The sequence below is a fragment of the Aythya fuligula genome, chromosome 2 (assembly GCF_009819795.1).
Source record: "Aythya fuligula isolate bAytFul2 chromosome 2, bAytFul2.pri, whole genome shotgun sequence".
Lineage (NCBI taxonomy): Eukaryota > Metazoa > Chordata > Aves > Anseriformes > Anatidae > Aythya > Aythya fuligula.
The window spans coordinates 80,482,563-80,505,801 of NC_045560.1; the positions used below are offsets into that span (position 1 = coordinate 80,482,563).

The following is a 23,239-nucleotide window of genomic DNA, read 5'->3' on the forward strand; positions in this document are numbered from 1 at the left end:
GATAGCCATCATGTAACCACTACAGGCCTGGTACGAAAAGTATATGGGGTATGTAGCAAGCAAATCCTGAGTAATTATTAAGCAAATCTAGCTGTAACTGCAGTGTGCTCTTGTGCAGGAGGCAATTTTGAGCCTCCTTTACACATCCTATTCATTGGTGGCCAGTCTATTCCATGTTGCTTTAAGAAGTGCAGACAGTTGCCCCATTGGCTACTCAGCATCTCAATAATGAAAATCTTCTTAGCTAATTATCTACTGTGATTCCAGCCAAAAATGGTCCTCTTATGCTACCCAAGAAGTAATTATTATAGTTGTATGCTGTTTCAGCAGTTAGTAGCTTTTCAGCAAACCAGACCACTGCACACTTACGATAAAAAAAAAAAAAAAAAAAAAAAAAAGAAAGAAACCAGCACTTAAATGAAGGAATGCTGTCAACATCCGGGACACTGCCATGACCTTATGTTCCACTTAACAGAAATATTTACCCAACAATCCTGCATGTGGATATGTTTTCATTAGAGAATTTAGCTTTATCTTCCTGTTATAGCAGCAGGAAGTCAATTTTTATGTCTCAGTTTCCCAATTAAAAACAAGCGGAATTGCTAAAACACAACTCAAAATATGCGAGGGTGTTTTGCTACCAGAAATTTCCTTTTCAAAAGCATTTCTCAAAGTGTCATGACACAGTAACAATTTTAAGTGACGTAACTTTAAAAACAAACATAATACAGCCATTTTCATGACTATTCTACTTCCAGAATCATTTTGGACTTGCTGTGGAAAGTAGGCATGATAAAGCTAAAGGAATTTAAAACTTTCAAAACTACAGTAATGTCACAAGAACATTTAAACATATGCAAAGACACTTTTCAACAACTTTATTGGTTTAATAAATGTTGTTGTACAAAATTTCTCTGGAACATCACGAAAGAATTACAGTGTAATTATATTTTGCTTATAGTATTTTAGGAGGTACAACTTTTTTTTTTGAAAATAAACATTCTAAAATTTTGAAATGGATACTGATTTTAAAAAGCAGCATGATAATATTCCTTGTCTCTCAGCAAGAGTAAAAAATACAAGCCTCATTGTTTTGCACCATTAAATTTGAACCAGAGGATGACAGTACCATATAGGCTAAGTTTACTTTTGCATTTCCATATTGCTTAAGTGGAATTGCTTACAAAACTACTTTGGAATGACAGCAGTAAAATGAGAAGTATCTCAGAGGCTCAGTGCTTTTATACTTTCAGCCTTAGGAATACAGGGCTGAAACTATACAGGGAATTTTCATCCCAATATACATTTAGAAATCATAAAATGAAAAATATTCAGAGCAAGCCCATCATGTTTTTTGTTCCTTAAAGAAGTCCATTCCTTTCAGTTCTTCTGGAAGATAGTCCTGTTCTACAGGTTCCTTGTACATGGGGTTATATTTATAGCCTTTACCATAGCCCAAGTTCTTCATAAGCCTTGTTGGGGCATTTCTCAGGTGCAGTGGAACAGGTGGTAGAGGTCCTGTGTGCATTCTCAGACATTCTTTCACATTGTTGTAAGCCTTGTACACCTCTATAGACTTTGGTGCTCTTGCAAAATACACTACACATTGTGCTAGAATGACCTGGAAACGAGAAAAGGGAAAGCGTTAAGTGATTTCTTTTAAGCTGTTTGGGAAAGGAACTGTTATTCAGACATTTTGTGCAGCTTGAGAAGGCCTTTATTTTTATACTGACCTTGCGGGCTAGGTCAGTGAATATTATTAAACAACAATTCAGTTCTTTATGATATTGGCTCCTAGAAAAGAATAACTAATTTAGAATGTCAGAATATATGACTATTTGTAACTGAGGGAAAACAGAAGAGATAGATAAATATGAAATTAGTTCAAACACCACTTTTTAACATCAAACATGCAGTGAAATTCAAACTACAGCTTCTATTTTTAGAGCTACAATGTTCTGTTATTCAAAAAGTGTTGTGCAGAATGAGCAAATAACTAAATTTACCTTGCCCTTGCAATCTCTGTTTCTTTTTTTTACAGTTAGAGCTAGGTTTTACAATTTACAGTACTTTTATATCAATAAATTAAAGAAGCCTTTACCTCACATTCTGGCATTCCAATGAAGTGACAACCTTGATAGGCAGCAACTGCTTGTGTTAAAGCCAAAGGATCTGCCAGTCCTGCAGAAAAGGATCAGATGAAAGCAAGTTAAAGTCAGTTTACTTTAATTACCTTTTTTTTTTTTCCCCTTCTTCTAAGAAGGACAATTATTCATGCACATTGCAAAGGTGCTGTGTCAGATGGCAGATCGTCTGGTACAATACTTGAACAGTACATAAGATATACTTTCTTCATCCAAAACCTTCCTTTTTCCATGCTGTCTTCCAAAACAAAAACCTGAATTTTGTGCCACACAATGGCAGCCTGAGCAGTAGCAGATAGTGTATGATTCACTTACTTTTTGGAATTGAAAAAGTGGGGAAATATACTGTATAGACTTAGCTTACCCAAATCTAGTAACTCTTCGCCCATCACATGCACTAAAAATGTTGCTGCATGTGTTACGTTGGAAAACAAAAAGAAGATGCCTTAAAACTACAGAGCCAGCTATCAAATCTGAAGTTTGTATGCCAGGATAGGCTTTTAGCTTCCACAATTACTAAAACAAATGAACAGAGAAAAACCCAGACATCCCTGAAATACACATTCTCTGTGACACCAGTTTATTAGAGACCTACAATCATCATCAAAGCTGGAAGAATATATATTAGTACACTGTCAAAACCTAACCTCAAGAAAAATCTTTGTTTTTCCTGCAGTAGATAGTCATCGCAATGATATCAAACACAGGTTTCAGTGTGCATATACTAAACTTTTGTCAGGTATTGTGCATTTCAGTATTTTGTACCTATTCCACACGTAGCATTTATTTCCCCCCTGTACCAATCTTTGGAAACCAGAATACTGGAAGATCTGAATTCAACATAATATTCCAACACGAAATACTGCAATCGCTTACCTATATCTTCACTTGCAAATCTTACCAGCCTCCTCGCCACATAGAGTGGATCCTCACCACCCTCAAGCATTCGAGCAAGCCAGTAAAGGGAAGCATTTTCATCTGAGCCTCTCATAGACTTATGCAGGGCAGAGATGCAATTGTAATGTTCTTCTCCTATTTGGAATGGGTGAGAAGAAATATACAAAGCTATTTGGAGGAAATCAAGTGAGATACATTTAAAACAATAGAATATATTTTACCAAGTCACAGTAGGTAAACATAACCTGCTTTTTCAAGTTCTTTTTATGCATATATCATTATGTTGTTCATCAAAGCAAAGCATGAAGATGCTGAAAACAACCAGAACCATTCCACTAAGTATATAAGCATATCAGAGCAACAGCAGATGAAAAGGAAAGTTTTTTTTCTTTTAAACATTACAAGGCAAACAATTTGATTTTGATATCCTATGACTTTTCCTTCAAAAGTAGGAAACAAAACTGGTATTTTAAGCAGTTAGGAAGAAGATCTTGTATCTCCTAATCCACAATAGGTAAAGAATGTATAAACCATCAAACATTGCTTTTTGACAAACACATGTAGGTAGCACTGAGGAGGCAACAGAAGAGAAAAATGTTGTATACACTGGTGGTATTTTAGAAAAGGATATTTCACATCAAATAAAATTTAAAAATGAAGCATGCAGTAAATGAGATGTGAATTTGCTATATTATACATGGAAAAAAGAAAATATTGCTATAATTATATAATGACGACACTACAAAATTTGGAGGAAATAGGATCACAGCACACAGCCCTGACAAAACCACTACAAAATCCTTGGTTCAGATGTGGACAGCTGCACCCTTTTAGGAAGGGCCCTAAAAATTATAGCCAGTTCAAACAGCACCAAAAAAATTAAAAAGCACCACCTCCAACAACAACAAAAACCAACCAACCATCTGAAATACCAGACTGCTAACTAAAAGGGAAACAATGATTTACAAATAAAGTTTGTTTTTTTTTTTTAAACATTAAAGCTTAATATAAGATTAAGTATGAATTCGAGCAGAAACAAAGCCACTTCACAGATATTTTAGGGCTATTGTTAAAAATAGGGGGGGCAATATTAGAAACACTGAGACCCCTCCTGCTTGCAACTTTTTTGCCATGCAGCTGGGTTTGATTCTTATGCATATCTTTTAATCAAACCTATAAGACTATTTTGCTGTGATATGGTTTTTAAACTCTCCACATAATCTGATTTTTTTTTTTTTACTTCTCAAAGTGCCTGGCATTCCTTGGCTCACAGCTAACCATATTATGAAGGCAACTGGCTGCGTGCACAGCCATCTGTTAACATTTCTCTTCTTCCTACAGCTAAAAGGATTTACAGCCTCAGGGCTGTAACAGAACACATCACTGTCATTTATAGTCCCTGCAAAATAAAAGGCTGCACATATCATTAAGAAAACCAAAGCCTCCATACCAATGCAGTTGCTCCTTTCAAAGTCAGAAAGACTTCCACCTTCCAGATTAGAAACTGGGCCCATCTTCCAGTGTTGCTGCTCATGCTGCACTGCGGTTCTGTGGGGAATTCAGAGTGTGCACTCCCCGAGTGCACAGGCCTGCAGACAGCTATTTTTGATAGGACTGCACACAAAGAGCCCTGCGGTATGTAGTCATTACTCATGCCAACATAAACAGCATATCTGTGCTCTGTCATAGCACTTGAGTTAGTGGCAATAAACCCAAGCAGCTGGACTCGCATCATCATCTTGGGAGAGGCGTCTTTTGGTCTCTCAAAAGGAAGACAGCCTTTAAATATCTTGAAAAGTTGCATTTGCCTGGGTTTTTGCTTTTTTTTTTTTTTTTTTGAGGGGGGGGATGAAGTGCTTTTATACACTGTTTGGGCTACTGTAATGTGTTGTGCCTTGGAACGCCAACTAGAGAGGCAGAAGGAATCCAGTGGATAGGTTAGGACTGGAGACACCAACCTTCAGAGTACATGGCTGAGCAAGGGAACAGTTTCCTCTCTTTATTTCCTTCCTCAGAGTTACGTGTGTGACTGACTTACCAACATAATGACAATATTTATATACTGGACAGACTTATTCAGAAAACCTGCGGAATTATTCTTTAAACCTCTTTGTCCAATGCATGTAACTGTATATTTTTCCTTCTGTTGAAACTGTGTTTTATGAATCTTTTTTAAATATGCAGTTTATACTCTATTAGATACCAGGAACAGTTTAAAAAAATTAGACAGATCTCTTTGGAGACCCTGTGTTTATTAGCCCTGTTTCTCATGCCAGTTAGCCACTACATAGATTCTGGCCTTACGAATTCAGCTTCCAGAGATACATATGCAAAGTTATCACTGCTGCTCTGCATCCCAGATGCCTCTTGAAATCAAATCTCTGAAGAGTTTTTGGAATCAAAACACAACTGTTCTATTAAGTTCCCACACAAGCAAATACCTTTCCTAAGAGAAACAAGACACTTCAGAAAAGGCTTCAGGGAAGATGGTATTTTCTAGAGCATCTAATGTATACAGACACATAAATCATGCTGATTCTCACTTTTGTGCCCTAAATCACTCGTGTGCTTCAGAAGAGTTTTCCAGATAATTTAAGATGTTAATTTCTCTAAGGTCTTATTGGTAATAGACAGGTTAAAAAAACAAACAAACAAACAAACAAAAACTTATTCACTGACCACAGTTAGTGTCTGGACTCCTTAACCAAGCCCTAATTATAGCGAGCCAAAGCAATATAACAGTCACTGTCTCACATTATTTTCTGTCTTAGTCAAAGGTATATCAACTGCTCACTGATAAAGTAGAGAATAAAGCCTTGGAAGAAAGGCTAAAGTAACAACATTGGTAAAAAGCCTTCTCGTTCCGGCCCAGCAGAAAACAATAAAGCTGGCAAATACAACGGAACAAGACATCTTCTCTTTCCTCCTTCATAAAATAGGGTGGCATAACATTACAGGTTACATTCTGTAATCTGGAACACCTTATCTTCATCTCAACTGTTTCTCTTCTTTACCAAAGTTAATTACCACTGTTAATACATAGATAGAGACAAAATCTTGCAATTAGTCTGATTTTTATTTTTGGTATTCACTATTAAAGCACTGGAAACAGTGAGCCAAAATACATAAAAGGAAGAAGAGACAATACAAATCTGTCTTAAAAATCAGGTCTTTGTCCATTTGTAGTTAATTAATTTAGCTGCTGCATCATTTTCTCCAAAAATCAAAATAAAAAGGAACTACAATTAAAAGCTAAAATATGACTGAATACTTTGTTTTTCCCACATTGTAAGGGCTGCAGGCTGTTCCTGGCAGTGAAATTTGACTGGTGGTTTCTTTGTTCTGCCAGCTAAAACACAGATTACCTACGCAAAAATCTTGGCTGTACCCAAATCAAAGCAATAGGCCAATGACTGGATTAAGAATAATTTCCTTCCTAGACTACTCGGAGAGAGTACATGAAGGCATGCATGACCATATACATTTGGCAAATACTGCTTAAGGTGAGCAAAACTAAACCAAATAAAAACTGGATTCCATATTTAAGATTGAAGCCCACTTTTTTTTTTTTTTTTTTTTAAGAAGGCTGTAGATTCCAGCACAAGGACTGAGATTCAAAAAGTATTGAAGCATACTACAAAAATATTAATATTTATACAGTAGCCTCTATCCAGAAACACTTTATACATGAAACATAATAGCTATCTCTATTGTTGCCAGAAGTGATCAATCCAGCCCCAGACTATTCTATTCTGCAAAGGAAAGTTTAAAGGCACATACCCAGGCAACTTGCTACTGTGACATTAGCAATCACAGGCTTTTTACTATTTATGCAGCCAAGAAAGAGGATTTTCAGTGCTGCCACCCACCTCTGAAAGAAAATCTGACAAAAAACACAAAAAGATCAAAAAGAACTATTGACACACACCACCTAGACTTCACGCAGGCCTTAGGTGGAGGCACTCTACCATCTCTAACTAAGCAAATAGGCAGAGGATGGCTGGGAGCAATGGCCACAAATGAGTTGTGCGACTGCAGCCACAAGGCAACAGCAAACACACAAGGGACCTACACAGCACATGAGAGTCATACCAGTAAACTGGTCAGATTTTCCCCTTCCTCCTTCTCTTTACCCATGACTTCTTCCTGCCAGATATGCCATAAAAATGTTTCTTCTCCCTCCCCCTCCCTAACCTTCCCTTCTCAGCTGCCAACGTATCCATATCTGCACAGCTGACTTTTACTGACAATGAGCCATCATTTCCTCTTTGTAGCAAGGCTGAGAGCGGCCAAATGCATTCCAAACAACCTCTACAAATTTCACCACAGCTTTTAAGCACTGACAGTTAATTCAGCAGATCAGATACAGTGGAAAAACACTGCCTGGCACAATTGTCTGATACTATGGCAGAGTAATTCAAGCATTGCCGAAGAACTAGCACATGCATTCAAGGCGATTCGTGTAATTTCAAACATTCAGTCTCTGGCCTTTAACCATCTGCATAAATAGGTACAGGCCAGCTCCTATGGTGCCTAACATTGCCAAGTTACACGTAGAGCAAGAGTGGTTACCCCATTAAGAAGCCTGAAATGCAATTAGATTTATGTAACCTGTACTACGAAGGTTACTAAATTCATTACCTCTAAAAGCAATTATAAAAATATAAGCAAACTACAACAGAGCATTTCCAACCCTCCAAGAACAAATCTCATCAAAATACTACTTCACCCTGCAATCCTCTTAGACCTCAATATTCTAATAACCTGAAGGAACAAAATAATTTCACCTGTTTCAACTGTTAGAAGGACTGCAAGCAAGTCTCTCAACTAACCTATGCTTCCTAAGCCGTATGAGGAAACTATTTAGAAGGAATTTCTGGATGAGCCTGCTATACTGTAAAGGAAATGCAGCTTTTTAGGCCAGATTTCAGTACGGCCACTGCTTCACCAGAGCACTTGGTATGAAAGGGGAGAAGCAATGTGAATGACAGAGGCTCTTCAGAATGCTGCATGGCGAAAACTGTATCAGCTACCCACCTGCTCGGTCATACAGGATGTGAGATCGTTGTAGACCTTCCTTTACATGTTCTTCTGTTATCAGAACTCCATCAGCAGAGCATCCTTTGGCAGTACTCACAGGAGTGGTCTTCCCTGCTGCCAGCCTGGCCTGAACTGCTAACTGAAGTCCGTTCAATCCAGTCCTTGCATCACCATCACAAAGGTAGGCTAGGGTACTTAGAGCCTTCTCCTCTATGTACACCGGGAATCTGCAACAAAATGACAAGATGTTATCCAACGCGTTATCCCAGATGTTATCTCATTGTGTATTGTGCTAGATACTACCTTTCTTTGCAAAGTCTGCTGAGAGGCAACTGGGCTTATGTTTTGTCCTTAACTCATCGTCATGATTAAGCACTGCAGGATCTGGGATAAAATTGTGAGATCCCACCCCTCGACAGCCTGTCAAATTCATGTTAAATACAATGGCAGACAAAAAAAAAAAAAAAAGAACAGAAGCTCTCATCTATTTAATGTTTTTTTTTCCTTGAGATTACCTCCTCTCACCAAGTTCAATGAAAACTAAGGGTAGGTTTTTGCCAGAAGTGCAGTTCTGGCACAGCCATTTGAACATCACGAGATTTTACACCATCAGCATTTCATAGCTAGCAGTTAGAATTCCTTGGGGAAAGGAAAATGAGGAAGCTACCCAAATGCATGAGATAATATAGTGATGCACAAAGTAACTATTGAGTATTTGAACTAATGGTTACTGACATTACGAGCTGTTATCACATGTTCTTTAAAAAGCTATGGCAAGAAGCACTGATGTAAATCATAAAGCATATATGCATCCCACCTTCTTATTTGAAATGGTGACAGGTACAGCTTCAGTCACTGGGGTAACAAAAACTATTGCAGCACAGAGAAAGGCTGTGAAATCCCAGAAGAAATCCCAGTGCACACAAGTCCCTGTTCTTGCCATCCACTGCTTTAAGCACACCAGGGCTATGAGAAGGCTTCATAACAAAAAGGCTGAATTCCAGTGACCACACAGCATAAATGAACAGGACAGGTACAGCTGAGAAATGCAAGAACAGGTGAAGGCTTTGCCATGGTCTCATAGCTGATCTATGGCAAATCTGGGAAAGTAGATTTGCCATCTCTTTCTCTAGGTTTTCATTCACTGGGTTGCAATCCCTGCTCCCAGTGCTATGCAAACCAACCTGACTCTGCACATTGCACATGCACATTGTTGAGTATTTGACCCTCAAACTTCAGTTGCATAAACAAGTTAACTGCTAAGGTGTTTGACAGACATGGGACACTGCTGATTTGAAAACAGAAGCCAATGGAGTTAAAGCATGACACAAACAATCACCTTAACCTGGCCATTTCTAGTAACTGGACTTGGAGAAGGCAATTTCTTATGAAGCCCTCGTGCACCAAGTTATTAGGGATTCACCAACAGCCCTGCACCTCATTCAGAGAGATTTACTGCTGCTATTACCAGTGGTTTACAAAGAGATAATGCCAGGGTTCCCAGACACGCAGCTCCACTAATCTTCATTATTTGGCCCACCCCTTTATGGGGCTATGAAAAATGCTTTTGTTAAGCATGCAGCAGCTGCAAGCAGCTCTGCAGCTACAGGTATTTGAGCAGCTCTGAACTCCCCCTTATTCCCATGCTAGTCAGAAGTAGCCTGAATGGCAACGTTAGCTTCCAAAAACTTGCACTTGGTGTTTGAAACACCCTCTGTGTCTGAACAGGGAAACAGCCGAGTGTAACACCACAGTGCCTTAATTCTGTCAAGTAGCTTATACATCAAGGTACTTAGAAATCAAGGTGTGATGCCTTCCACATACAGGCAAGCTGCTCGTGGTATATTGATGAAGGCAATGATTTGAAATAATGTAATGCTTCCCTAATTCCATAGTTAGGGAAGAATCAGCTCAGCTGAGAATTTACAAATAATATTTTATACTCAGAATAAAGTGAATTCAGTTATTTTTTCTAAGAAATTAAGATCTTAAATCTCATCACTCGCTGTATTTGACATTTTTAAGCCCATCCCATTCTCAGAAGCTCAGGCACCCTACACCCTTTCGCTTTACCCTGACTTCCTCACACCCTCAAACTCTGAGGCAGAACAACTCCCACAGGTCCTGACCTCTTCACAAGCTCCTGAACCTCTTGCAGATGGGCAGACTTGTATTTTTTTTTCCCTCTCCAAAATTAACACAGTACACCCCCGGATGCCAATGCTTAATGTTACTACCTCGTAACCAACGATACTTGGAGACAAAAATAAAAACAAGCCACCAGGGACACCCCAGGATCTATCACTCACTGAGCCGAAGGTGATATACTAGCTCAAGTAATGGAAAACTACCACCATGGGGTAATAAATCATTCTTCCAGTTCCCTCCTTATCACAATATCCTCAACACGGTTTGTGCCAAGAACCAATATGAAGCAGCATCAATTACTTATAAAACCTGTACACAACCAGTGTTTGACACAATGAGAGCAGATGCAAGGAAGTCTAAGCAAGGACAACCTGTACAATGAAAGATTTAGAAGTAATTGAGCAGAGCATGCGATAAAGCATCCACTGCTGCTTTCACATATACATCAGTATTTTATTGCATTCATAACGCAATTATTTTCACTACAGTTGCTCCTGGACAGATTGAAACAGTTTTATGGGCAAATATAATTCTTTGTCTTAAACGAAGTTGTATGATACCAATTATTCACAGCCTTACAGCACTGTCTTTGAAGAAGGCCTCATCCCAGCAACTCTATTTTCAGCAAGGAAATTAGATGGGTGTTTCAAAAAGGGAACAATTTTCAAGAGGTGCTCAACGCCCAAGATCCAAAGGAAGCCCGTGTTAAATATTGATTTATAAACCAGCAAATTCAAAACCTGTCAGTACTCGTAGTATAGCCACTAACGAGCTGAATTGCGTGATGTCTAGCCTTGCCAACAGCAAACTGGGAATCTTTCGTTTCAACCAGCTGCATGCCTTCTGGGCTACCGAACTTCAATACATTAATCTAGCATCCAGTTTACCATCTGACAAATCAGAGAGAGCACTCTGAGGGCAGCACCTAAAAATAATAAAAAGCCAAGAATGAAAAGAAGAATTTGATTTCCTCTGTCAGTGACACAGCACAAGCGCACTGCATCAGTGTGTAACTGTACAGTTTGTGCTGTTACCGAGACAGCTAAAACAGTCAAAAAGCACAAGCAAAATCTCAGCAATATAAAGCATCTTTCATGCTCACGTCTCCTTACTTTTCTTCTTCATGACTGTAAACTTCCTTTCATAATCTCCCCTCTTTTAGTTTACTGCAGGCTTTATGAGGCACCATTTGATGGCAGCAAAGCTGACGAAGATGTAACACAAAGCACATCTTATCCTAAAAAAATCCAGTAATTCATACAAAAAACATTAAAGAAACTTTGTAAGTGCAATGACATCACGCAGAAAAGGATACCAAATTCTGTAATGGCTTCCAGTGGTTCCAGTTCAGCTTTATGGCAAGAAAAGGATACAGTGGGATGAAAAAAGCCAGGTGATCTAATCCTATGAGAAACCTTCAGCAACAGAGGAAGCAAGACAAGAGAAAACCACTGAGGAAACTTAAGGAAACAGATTCTAGTAGAGCATGCTTTCCATTTGGGAACTGCTGCACATGCACACAATGCAGAGGCGGTGACACCTGTTGAATCATTCTGCAGTGGCTGCATTATCACTGAGCTCAGAATACACCTGTAGGAACTCTGGAAGACCCACCCTCACACTGCTCCTCAAGGTAAAAGAAGAGTCTGCAGAGAATCAAGCTCTTCTTCAACACCTCATGTAGGTCAAACATCACGTCAGAAAAGTGTTGTGATACCATCTGATAAAATGATTCCAAGGAGCACATGCAGAACTTCATACTGCACGTGGTTTGGACTGGGAAACTCACTCCTTGAGGAGATTAAATCCATAACACAATGTCCATGCCTCTTCTGTCTTCTGGCTGGATCTCTGCATCCCTTCTAAGTGGGTATGCCTCACATATGGGGACATGCTGCCTTACAGCACCTTTTCCAACTCTGGAACAGATGTGAGCACACTGAACAATCAACTCCACTGTAATTTGTGACATACTATTGTTTATTCTTCAGGACAACATGAACTCTTACCTGCCTGCATCTAACGCTAGCCCTGCTTCACAGAGATAGAGAGGTAAAGAGATAAGAGATACAGCTGCTCCTGCAGAGTGGTAGGCGGAAAGGAAACGAAGGATCAAAAATGGCACAGAGAGTGAAGCAAGAAGGAATTAAGGAGACCAAAAACTGAACTACAGTAAGGGACAGGGTAGATTAAAAAAAAAAAAAAAAAAAAAAGTCAATCTCAACAGCAACAGTATGTATCAACTACAGACCAAAACCAGATAGTGGTGGGAAAGATTAAAAAAAAAAAGTTGAACACATAACTGTAACAAAAGCTCTAAAATTCCTAATTCTATTTTCATTTTAAAACGCAGCCTGGCTCCTGCTTAGTCACTGGTATGGGGCACTCTCTCTTCATGGATAGACTTCTGAAAGCATGCTAGTCTGACAGCCTGCCTGCCAGACTTCTCTCAGTTTGATTAAGCACCACACCACGCTGCTTAAATCATCCATAGCTATCGGAAGGTTACAGATACGGGAGTCTAGCGAAACCCAAACCCAAACAACTGCAGCTGAAACTATGCCTTCCACTTTAATCCCATACATAAAGGAAAGTCTCCAAACACCAGCCAGGGTGTAGCCACAACCACAGCTGTGCCACTACATTAAGGATGACATGCTGCACTGCCCTCTCTTCTGAAAGTCACACTGCTACAACATGCAAAAGCTATAAATGAGTAAAAGTGAGGCAGGGAAAAAAAAAAGAAGGGGGAAGGGGGAAAGCGACAGCTTTTATTTCCTGCCCTGACCTCAGCATTCAGGTTATCACTTCTTATTGATTCTGGTCTGTGATAATGCTAAAAGGAAAAAGCATATTCCCTTCTATTTATTGTATGAAGAGTGCCTGCCCAATTAGCACCACATTAATGAGCTGTAAATTACTAGCAGTACACATGAGCATCTCCATGAAGAAACTGTAACAACATCTTGCATGAAAGTAGCAGAATCAAGCATTACTCTTATTTGCCAGCTAGCCATTTCAGAAGGCAGATACACGTCCATAGGGGATCTGTCTTGACCTTGGTATTTCCAAAAACTCTCCCAAATGTTTAACACGACTATCTGGTTTGGACAAAAAGGGTCAGACAAAAACAAAATATATTTTAAGATAATCTACTAACATCTCACAGCAAACACCCTCCCCAGCATACTGTAAATCATACCATGGCACTTATGCTGCAGCTAAAACACAGCAGTACTCTCTCTTGATCTCATTCAAAAAAAATTGTCAGAAAACAACAAATTTCATCTGGCACTTCCAAGTTAATTTAACAGGGGACGCCCCATCTGCCACTTAATGGTAATGCGATGCTTTTACAACCACTAACAAGAAGTAACACACATTAGGACGCGACAAAGACTCGGTTACACACTTGCTTCCACAGCAAATCCCCAGCAGCAGAATGGATTTAAATATCCCGGGGGGGGTGAGTCAGGAGCTACAGATCCAAGTATAAAACTCTCTCCTAATCCAGACGGTGAGATTATGTTTTGGATGGAGAGCCAGTGCTTTGAATTCTCTCTCTCTCTCTCTCCTGTCACCCCCCCCCGCCCCTGCCATATGCTGCCACCTCTTTTCTTTACTATCAGAAGTGGCTAGGGTTTCTCTTCCCACCCCCCAACTGCTTCATCCTCTCCCTGGCAGGCAGTCAATTCCTCGGGCTGTGCGCGTTAACACCCTGCAGCCCATAAAGTACTCACTCCGAGCTCTCGCTGCTGCTGCCAGTTGCAGAGCTGTCGTGCTGGTCGGCTTTGCCCAAAACCTGGACCCCTAAGGACCTGACGGCCCGCATCAGAATCGCCTCCATCGCCTCCACCGAGAGCTTCTCCAGCACGATCACCCGGCATCGGCTCAGGAGAGCGGCATTGACTTGGAAGGACGGGTTTTCTGTCGTCGCCCCTATCAGAGTCACGGTCCCGCACTCAACGTGAGGAAGGAAAGTGTCCTGAGCATGGGAGGGAAGCAGAAAAACCTCATCTCAATCAATGACAACCTGAAGCATCCCATGTGAGTAGGCTGTCTGGCATTTTCAAATACTTTTTTTTTTTTTTCCCCTCTGGTGTTTTGAGTCTTTGGGCTTCCTGTTGATGTGACAAATAACCTCACTGACAAGGCACCTCATCTGTTCGGCTAATTAACTGATTTAATTTCATGCACAGAGCACACAGTGGGCTGCTCACCTTGATAACCCATGCCTACACTGAGAATGACCCTACCAGCTGAAAAAGGAAGCATCAAATATCTGCAAACTTTTAGTTTATGTGACTGTTTTATTGTTTGGCAATCAAAATACCAGGAAAACATCTAATATAACAAATAATGAGGCTACTTCTAACTCCTTGAACCAATATTTAGGGCTACGTTTTTTTTTCCTACTACCTAATTGAACAGGACATCTCAGAGAACTGTAGGATCAGAACATGGTTCCATATAAAAACTTAACCAGCAGGCCAAATTTTGATCTTTCCATGGCATGACTAAAGATAAAAATACCTAGGAAAACATAAAAAAATACAACACTCAGGCAATGGCTGCAGCAACATATTATACCAAAGTACCATGCCATGCTTTAATTTTCTGTTTTCACAGAGAAGAGTGCACAACATTAAAGCAAACGCACCCTATGCACATCCACATTCCAGACCTCTTTAAGGGTAACATGGAATTTAATCCCCAGCATGGAGGCTGAAATGAAGATATGAACAGCAAATGCTACTAACATGACTTTGGAGAAATAAAATTTCAGGAAAACATCACACAGAGCCCAGCATGCAAGTCAGCTGCAAGCATGGCTCAGCCTTTTATTTAAATCTTCAAATCACAGCAATTTCACACTGATGCTTGGAAGTTAGTTATGAATTTAATTTTCGTAACTCTAATTTATTTACTACGAATGTTAAAATCAAAAGCCCAAAGCGAGCTACCATCTTAAGGCAAAGTGGGGAATTTTACCGAAGTTCTGACAAAGGCTTTTTCCAAAAAAGCGATGTAGTACAAACCTGCTGGGATTTGTTGAAACGATGGATCTCATCGATAAAGAGAATGGTTTTTCTCTTGAAGAGTCTTTTTTCATTCTGGGCTTGACTGATGACATCTCGAACATCATTTGTCTTGGCACTCGTGGCTGACAGCGTCACAAACCTTGCGCCGGTCTTTTTGCTGCTGTTGGCTATGATGTGTGCCAGGGTGGTCTGAAAGAGCAGTAGGAGCTAGCCTTGTAACAATCATTTTGGATACAGAAAGTACTAATGCGCAGACAGTATATAGAGAGCAAAGCTATATATTTAGGACATAGGGACAGTGCTGACAGTTTAGAGAGTAGGATATTTTAGTTCACACTATTGTGGCTGCCAATTCCACCACTGCATTTCTAGGGCCTGCACTTTTAAGTATCAGTCGCAATATTTTAAGTGCCAGCAGTGACAGCTGCCGCCTTCATCACTGAAGGAAAACTCTTCTCCAAAGACGCTGTTGTCACAGAAGATGGGTTGACTACAATTCACCATGCAACTATTTTGTAGAGTCCATTAAAGAATAAAGAGCTGGACCATTCCAAGATACCTGCAGAAGAGCTTACAGTGAAATTATTTAAGAAAGAAAAAACTACATAAACATTGTGAACTAAAGCTTTTTCTATTTCCACCCCTTGTAACAATGACATTAATCAAAAAGCAGCTCTCTACAAAGGCATGAGAGTTAATAGTGAAAAATTATATGCATAATTCAGAAAATATAACTCTAAATCTAAATAGTCAATAGTAACTAAGTGCTGGCTCAGGGAGGTAAAGGGCTGCTGGCTGGACAAAACATTGCCTGGTTTTAATGAGCACTCACATTGTTTCCCTTTCCTTGTAGACAACTCCTTCCCAACACAATTTATTTATAGGGAATTTCACTGCACCCACTAAAGCAGAGAAGCAGCCTGCAGCACTACGTTGCACACAGATGGAGTACACTTGAACATGGGCATAGTTTTCAGTCCTTCCTTCACTCCCCTTTGTAAAGGCAAGAGTATCTGCATGTCTCAAGCAGCGCATCTCTGTTTCAAAGTACTGCTAGAGAAAAACAGGTGATTCTTCCATCAATCTTGCTTCTTGTAAAGAAGGAGCCCAAGGAGACCGAAGCCAGGAGAGCCTCAGCAGCTGAGGAACAGGACAGGTGCTGACAAAACTGCTTCAGAAGATATTCTAGGTACTCAGGTTAATGCAGCAAGTGCTCTAAACCTGATCTTGCAGAGACTGCAGGAGCAACCACCTACCAGAACTTCTGTCTCCTTAAAGGATTTCCACATCCCTGAAACAGCAACCAGACAGAGATGAGAGAAGGGAAGCGAAGGGGAAGGATATATAATTATTTATCCTTGCTTTAGCTTTAGTAAGGGATTCCTGACTGGTTTCAGAAGAGGTGTCATTTCATCTCTTGATGCAAGATACGAATCCTGTGTCGGATCCCCTCTCATCTGCTGGAGCTCAAAGCGCCAGCCCCTTCCCTCCTGAGCATGCTGCAGAAGACAGGACTGGGATGATACTCTGGGAAGTGCTCACAGCCTACAGACATCAGGGAGGGCTAGAAGACCAGGAAAAAAAGGTGATACTTCAGACTTTGCTAACAGAATAAAACCATAAAACTAAAAGTTAGTGTTTCCTTACAAAAAGGACTTAATTCAGAATGGACCTTTGAAGGATTTATCCATACCTTGAAACCACTGAAAGCGTGGAAAGCACCAATATATCAAATCTGAAGATGAAAAAGGAAAAACTACCTCTTCTTTCTCTAAAAGTAGCAGTGGCAAGAGAGGGAAAAAAAAACCAACAACAACCAAGTGGCTATTCTTCTTATAGCTCCACTTCAACTGGTAGCTCACGCTTCATCAACATCAGGTCTCAGAGATGAAGGGCCTAGTTACAGTCAGCATAAGTCTAAGAACATGTCTAAATTGAGGCATTCAAGTCTGCAGAGATCACTTTTTCTACACCCAGAGTGAACATTTTTTTCTTTTTTTCCTATCAACCAGCACAGCTGGTATTGCAAAAATTGTGAATTTTGACTCGCAAGATGTATGAGTATAACAAATGATAATCGTTAGCCAAAAAGAAACTGATTTTAGCTGAAGCCCAATTTATTTTCCTGCTTTCTCTCAAGCAGAAGCCAGTATTATGCTACACAAAAAGTCAAGAACCATGACTCATTAATAACCTTTAACTTGAGCCTGCAGTCACTTATTTCCAGATCTACCACACACAGGACACCTAAATACCAAAGCTCTCCTCCACTGGAAATTTCTTCATGTCAACCCAAATTAGGACTTCCTTCCCCACAGGCTGCAACAGACCAAGATTTAAACACCAAGATTTGTTTCCTTGCTCGGGCAGCTCTCTTTGAATGTAACCTGTTTCCTTATTCTGTGCTGCCACTAGTAAATACAACCTCACCTCCAGGGCTGGAAGAAAACAGGAAAAAAAAATCAAGCACAAACAAAGCCTGTCCCACTTATGTTGATGTTCAACGACTTTATGTTACTAATTGGAAACAAGGCGGTGGTTTCATTTTCGCAGCTTTTTACCAGGTGATTAAATAACACCCGCTGTATTAGCTCACCACAGCCTCTTCTAAAAATTAAGTGATAATGCCTAGCTCTCTTCAGAAACGGAAACTGAAAAACTTGGAAGAGTAGTGTATATGGGGGGATCATATGAATCCCTAGTCAAGAAGTTGCCTGTGAAACCTAAGGTCATCCTTACCTCACTGCACTGGCAGATCTGGTAGACCTTGTTAATGAATCTCAGGCAGACCTTGCTAACGAATCTGCCTGTGGCTTCCTGTTCACGGAGCCTTTCCCTGTCTGTTCTTAACTTGCACGAATTTGGCAAAACAGCTTTTGCAGATGCTGGTCAAAGAAAACACACCGAGCCTCAGGTGTCATCATGTAGCTTGATGAGCAGTCACAACAGGCCATGCCTGGTTGCACAGCCTCGTGGAGGGTGCCAACAGTGCCAGCACCCTTGGACTGCAACTGGGGAAGCAGCTCCCTGGGATACAGCTTAAAAAAATGGGGTCTGTCCTATCCAACACCGCTGAGCTGAACCCAGGCTACCACGCCGTGTCACAAGAGACACAGGCCATGAGTCAGGTTATGCCTAAAGGAAATTAGGACAGCAGATGAGCATGGCTCAGGGACGCTGCTTATTGAAATAAATGCAATCAAAAGTGGCAGCAGTTGGCATTTATATAAGGGCAGATGCTATTCTTACTCCTCTTGTTTGGTTCCTCGCACCCCAAATAGCCCACAGGGAGACTACTGGAGGAGTAAGGTGTCACTGAACAACAGCAAGTGGCTTCCAGCACTTCCAAAATCCAAGCCAGACCTGGCATAAACAGAGGCAAGGTCACTGCGTGGCGTTTTCTGAAGCAGAGCTGTGCCTCCATTTGCTCCATCCAGGTTTGTTTCATTACGCTTTGCAAATGCAATGAGCCAACTCCACTCTTCTCAGAGAACTACACAAAGTTATTGCCAATTTAAATTGACATACGCGAAATCAAGCACGCAGTATTTGAAGACTTCTCCCATGAAACTGCAAAGATGAACCCATTTTTGAGCTGTTCTGAACTCTTAAGCTCCTGTAAAAGACATCGCGCATTTTCAGTTTAAGATCTTACTTGCCACCTGTGTTTGTGATGTTGTTTACAGGGAGCAGGTTCCAGCTACTTGTTGTCTTCTTTTTTAACCCCCCCCCTCATTAAATGACACACGTAAGAGGGAATGTTTACCATACTTAAAAACAGAATGTTCGGGTTTATAAAGCTTAAACCGTATCTGTGGCAGCAAAATTACTCTCTGCTCAAGTTACTCGTGTCCCCCCGCTAACTCTACTAAAATTGGTGCCCCCGTGGCAGACAGGCAAAAATGTAAATCCCTGCATTAAGGTGTCATAAATCACAGCGCAGCTTACTCGGATTACACCAGGATTCATACAGGCTTTGAAAAATTTGCGTAGTCAGGATGAATAAGCTAACTGTTCACAAGTTAATAACCACGGCATCTCTTTGAGGCAGCGTTTCTTCTTCTAGCCTGTGTCTGGTCAGCTTCTTAAAGTGGAAAACACATTCACGGGTTTAACACTTAGTAGTGACAAATTTTTATTTTTTTTTAAATGGAGTCAAAGCAAGTTCAACTAAAGCACTTTGGCTTCATAAAATGTTAGGATGACAAAATAAAAGTACAATGACCATGCTCCCTTAAAATAAGAAGGCACAATACAAATGAAAATTCAAACAAATTAACTAACAACAAGAGTATCCTGATTTTGTCTTTTCATTTTTGATTGTGCTTCCTTGAATATTCAAGTGCACCTGGGACAAGTTAACTTGATCAGCCCAGTACAATGCATTTTTAATCAGGTACTGGCTTTGTTATCTTCATAATAAAAAAATCTCAAAGTATTCTTGACCTTCAACATCAAATAAGTTTGCAGCAGTTTAATAGCAAAGATTCTCCTCTTGCTCAGAAAAAGTCTGTTGAACCACACCACTTCTCATAAAAGCCCAGACTGACCAATAATGCATAAATTCATTTGAAATTTGTCCCCAGGGGTTAACTCAATGTCCACTTATTTTTTGACTCAGTCCTGTCCTACCCTTTTTAAAAGAAGTATTGGTTAACGTGGTATTTGGCTGTAGAAATGGAAAAAAAACATAGATGGAGAGCAATACCCAGATTGCACGGGTAGCAGGAGAGTGAAGAAGTCTAAGAAGTCCAAATGACCACCTTACACAGCAATTTGGAGTTTAGACCAATGCATTTAACAATATTCCTTTTAGCATCTACCCACTAATGTACGACTGTTTTCTTTGATGGGCAGAGCTTAGCACGTGGGCTTGTTACATTTGAAGCTAGATAATACAAATATAAAATTTGTTAATATTTTTCCCACTGTGCAATAGAAAAAGTTTTCAACTATCAGCCCAATGAAGTCCTGAGGCAGTGCTAGTACTTTTCTCTTTCACAAGATCAGCAGACAATTTTTACCATCCTTATAGTGAAGGATTTTTAACCTTTTTTTAACCTTGCATTTTAAATCTCTAAGGACAGGAATTAAAGCAAACACAAAAACAAGTAAAGTACAGAACTTTGAGCAACTTAACCAAATCAAACACTTCTTATGGAGAAGAAGGCCTGAAATGAAATTTTACTCCAACACCATCGTAGAAATATTGGCAAGCATCAGTGAGGGGAAACATTCAGCGTTTTGCAGTAGAAGTTCCTGGTTCAGCCAGGAGTAGATGGTCCTGACACTTCAAAAGAACACGTTAAAAGCTAGGTGAAAGAGCAAAGCCTTAGAGCTACTTGTTGAGGGGCAACCTAGAAAAGAGATGAACTAGCCAAGAGTTTAAGTATTTGGAGAGAGAGTGTAACAGACTTTGGAACTGTTCCTGATGGGGCAAAAGGGACAGTCCTTACGCAAGTCCCTAGTCTAATCTGACGACCAGCTGAATTTGGTGAAAAGCAAGCTTACTAAATACACCTCCACTTGTGGTATATAAGCAAGGTCCTGAGAAAGGAGAGTGAAAGCTGTGTTACTACAGACATGAAACTGACCACTCGTCATTCAGAGCCTATCTTAGTACCACAGCAGGTTCCAAAAGCCTTGCAACACAACTAAGTTGTCACCACCTCATGAAAAAGCACTTCTACAGGCTTTCAAAGAAGGTGCATTCATCAGAACACAATCCAAAGCCTACTGAGTCCAGTTCTAGTTTCCAGAGACTGTATGTGGCCCTCACTTTGTGACCAAAACCAAAGACAGAATGACATGGAAAAAAAAAAACAAACATAAAAGTAGGTCCTTGAAAGTTACTTATTAAATAAACTACTAGACTACTAAACAACCCAAGAGTTTAACTCCACGTCTCTCTCCAGCCACCTTAATCCAGTCCATCTACCTCCCCTTTAATAAGTTTGTAGAAATCGCTTTTCTTTACCTCGCCTCCTCAGGTTTTCCTGATGTTATCACGGTATTTTAAAGGAAGCAGCAATTATATAAGCTCACCATCTGTTTCTTTTCAGGTGCATGTTATCTAGCCTAAACAACCTACTGCATCTTTGCCAACAGTGTCCATCTATTGTTCTCATACCTGCTCCTTATTAACTGTGATTAACTGTAATTAACCATGATTATTATGCAAATACCACACACACGCAGTCTCTATCTTCAAACAAGTATACTAACAAAAGCGAGCTGCAATTCTGTCCTTAACTCCTCTGCTAGCACTAATTCATTAGTCATTACTTTCCCTATCCCACCTTTTCCCATGCAAATTAACCTGAGATCTTTGAGTGCTCCCACTTGAACACACTTGAGCCATTTATTTGGCCTTGCTACAGCTGTGGACCCCTTCACTGTTGTGTTGCAATTACAGTCCCTTTGGGGATTTACCACAGCCTGTCCCCAAGTTATCTTAAAAGAGGCAGAACAAGAGCATGCAGTAGCCAGGACCTGCGACCAAAAGCTGGAAGGGCTGACCGCTTTTGGTTTGTCTTTTTGAAGATGGATGAGTGCCTGGCACAGTGTGCCTAACCCCTGTCTTAGCTCCCTTCCACACCAAAGTCTTTTCCTGACAGGAGACAGAATTTGTGGGCAAAACCAAAGGTGTGCTCACAAACCACGTTGTAGTAAATATGCCAGTATCACACCCCTTCTCCTCGATATTTGTATAGATTTTCTTGCTGTTTTCAAGCTTCCCAGTTCTGCACACTAGTAATGGCTCTAAAGTTTACAAAAACAAGCCTGCTGTCTGAAATCAGCCAAGTTTGGGAGCGTGGGTTGCTTACATTTTATTCTAGAGGCAGGCTGAGCTTTCGCAATCTCTGCAAAAACTAGAGGGCATCAGTCAGCACGAAGCCAAAATAATACACGGGGCGTGTAAAAACAGAACAAAATGCGAGGGAATACGGAAAAAAGGGGCACTCTCAGGGGGTTGATGGGGCTTGGAAAGGCACCAGGGAAGGCGCTGGGCGTGGAGCCCCGGGACTCCGCCGGCGGCTCACTCACCTTGCCGCATCCCGGCGGCCCCCAGAGGATGAGGGAGGGGATTTCGTGGGACTCCAGCAGGGACCGCAGCAGGGTCTGGGCTCCCAGCACCCGCTCCTGCCCCACGTAGTCCCTCAGCGTGTCCGGCCGCAGCCTGTCGGCCAGGGGCTTCCCCTCCAGCTTCTGCGCCAGGCTGGCCCCGCGCAGCGCTGCCCCCCCGCCGCCCTCCTCCGGCTTCTCGCCGGGGGCTCCGGGGCTCTGCCCGCCGCCTCCGCGGCTCTTATGGAAGAGGGAGAAGACGGGGGCGGCCGCCGAGGGGGTCTCCCCCGATGGGACGGCGGCGGCGAGGCGCGGCTTCTTGGGAGGGGGCGAGCAGCCCCGCTCCGCATCGCCCTTCCCTGCCTGCAGGCAGCGGTCCAGGTGCGAGTTGATGAGCGCGCCCGGCAGCTCCCGCAGGCACACCGGGCACCGCACCGCCGCCGCCGCCGCCTCCTCCTCCTCCATCGGTCCCTGTGCAGGGCAGGAAGCGAGACCGCCCGCCCTTCGGCTCCCGCAGCCCTTCGGGAGCTGTAGTCCGCCCCTAGCGGCTGGAGGAGCCGCAGGGAGCCTGGCTGGGGGCATAGGGCTCCGAGCCTCATGGCCAGCTCCCCGCACCCCGACACCCCCGGGGCGAAATGGCCGCCGCGGGCATGGGGCGAAATGGCGCCCTCAGGGGGTCGGGTCCGCGCAGCCATAGGGGCCCCGCGGCAAATCCCTCAGAGGGAGGCCAGCTCATCCTTAGATTTGGCCTTAAGCTGCTGTCTTCATGTTGAAAACACAGAATCACAGAATCATCTATGTTGGAAGAGACCTCCAGGATCACCTAGTCCAACCTCTGACCTAACACTAACCAGTCCTCTACTAAACCATATCCCTAAGCTCTACATCTAAACGTCTTTTAAA

At 41.5% G+C, this 23,239-nt stretch overlaps 1 protein-coding gene across 1 annotated transcript; it reads right to left on the minus strand.

The window, feature by feature from the left end:
• Window positions 1-906: 906 nt before the first annotated feature.
• On the minus strand, window positions 907-22,801 carry WRNIP1 (WRN helicase interacting protein 1). The gene is made up of 7 exons (XM_032181094.1): window positions 22,319-22,801; window positions 15,269-15,460; window positions 13,970-14,214; window positions 8,079-8,308; window positions 3,021-3,176; window positions 2,102-2,181; window positions 907-1,621 (listed from the first exon to the last, which is right to left on the minus strand). Exons 1-7 carry the CDS (start codon window positions 22,799-22,801, stop codon window positions 1,346-1,348), a joined length of 1,662 nt encoding a protein of 553 aa, XP_032036985.1. The 3' UTR covers window positions 907-1,345.
• Between the last annotated feature and the right edge of the window lie 438 nt (window positions 22,802-23,239).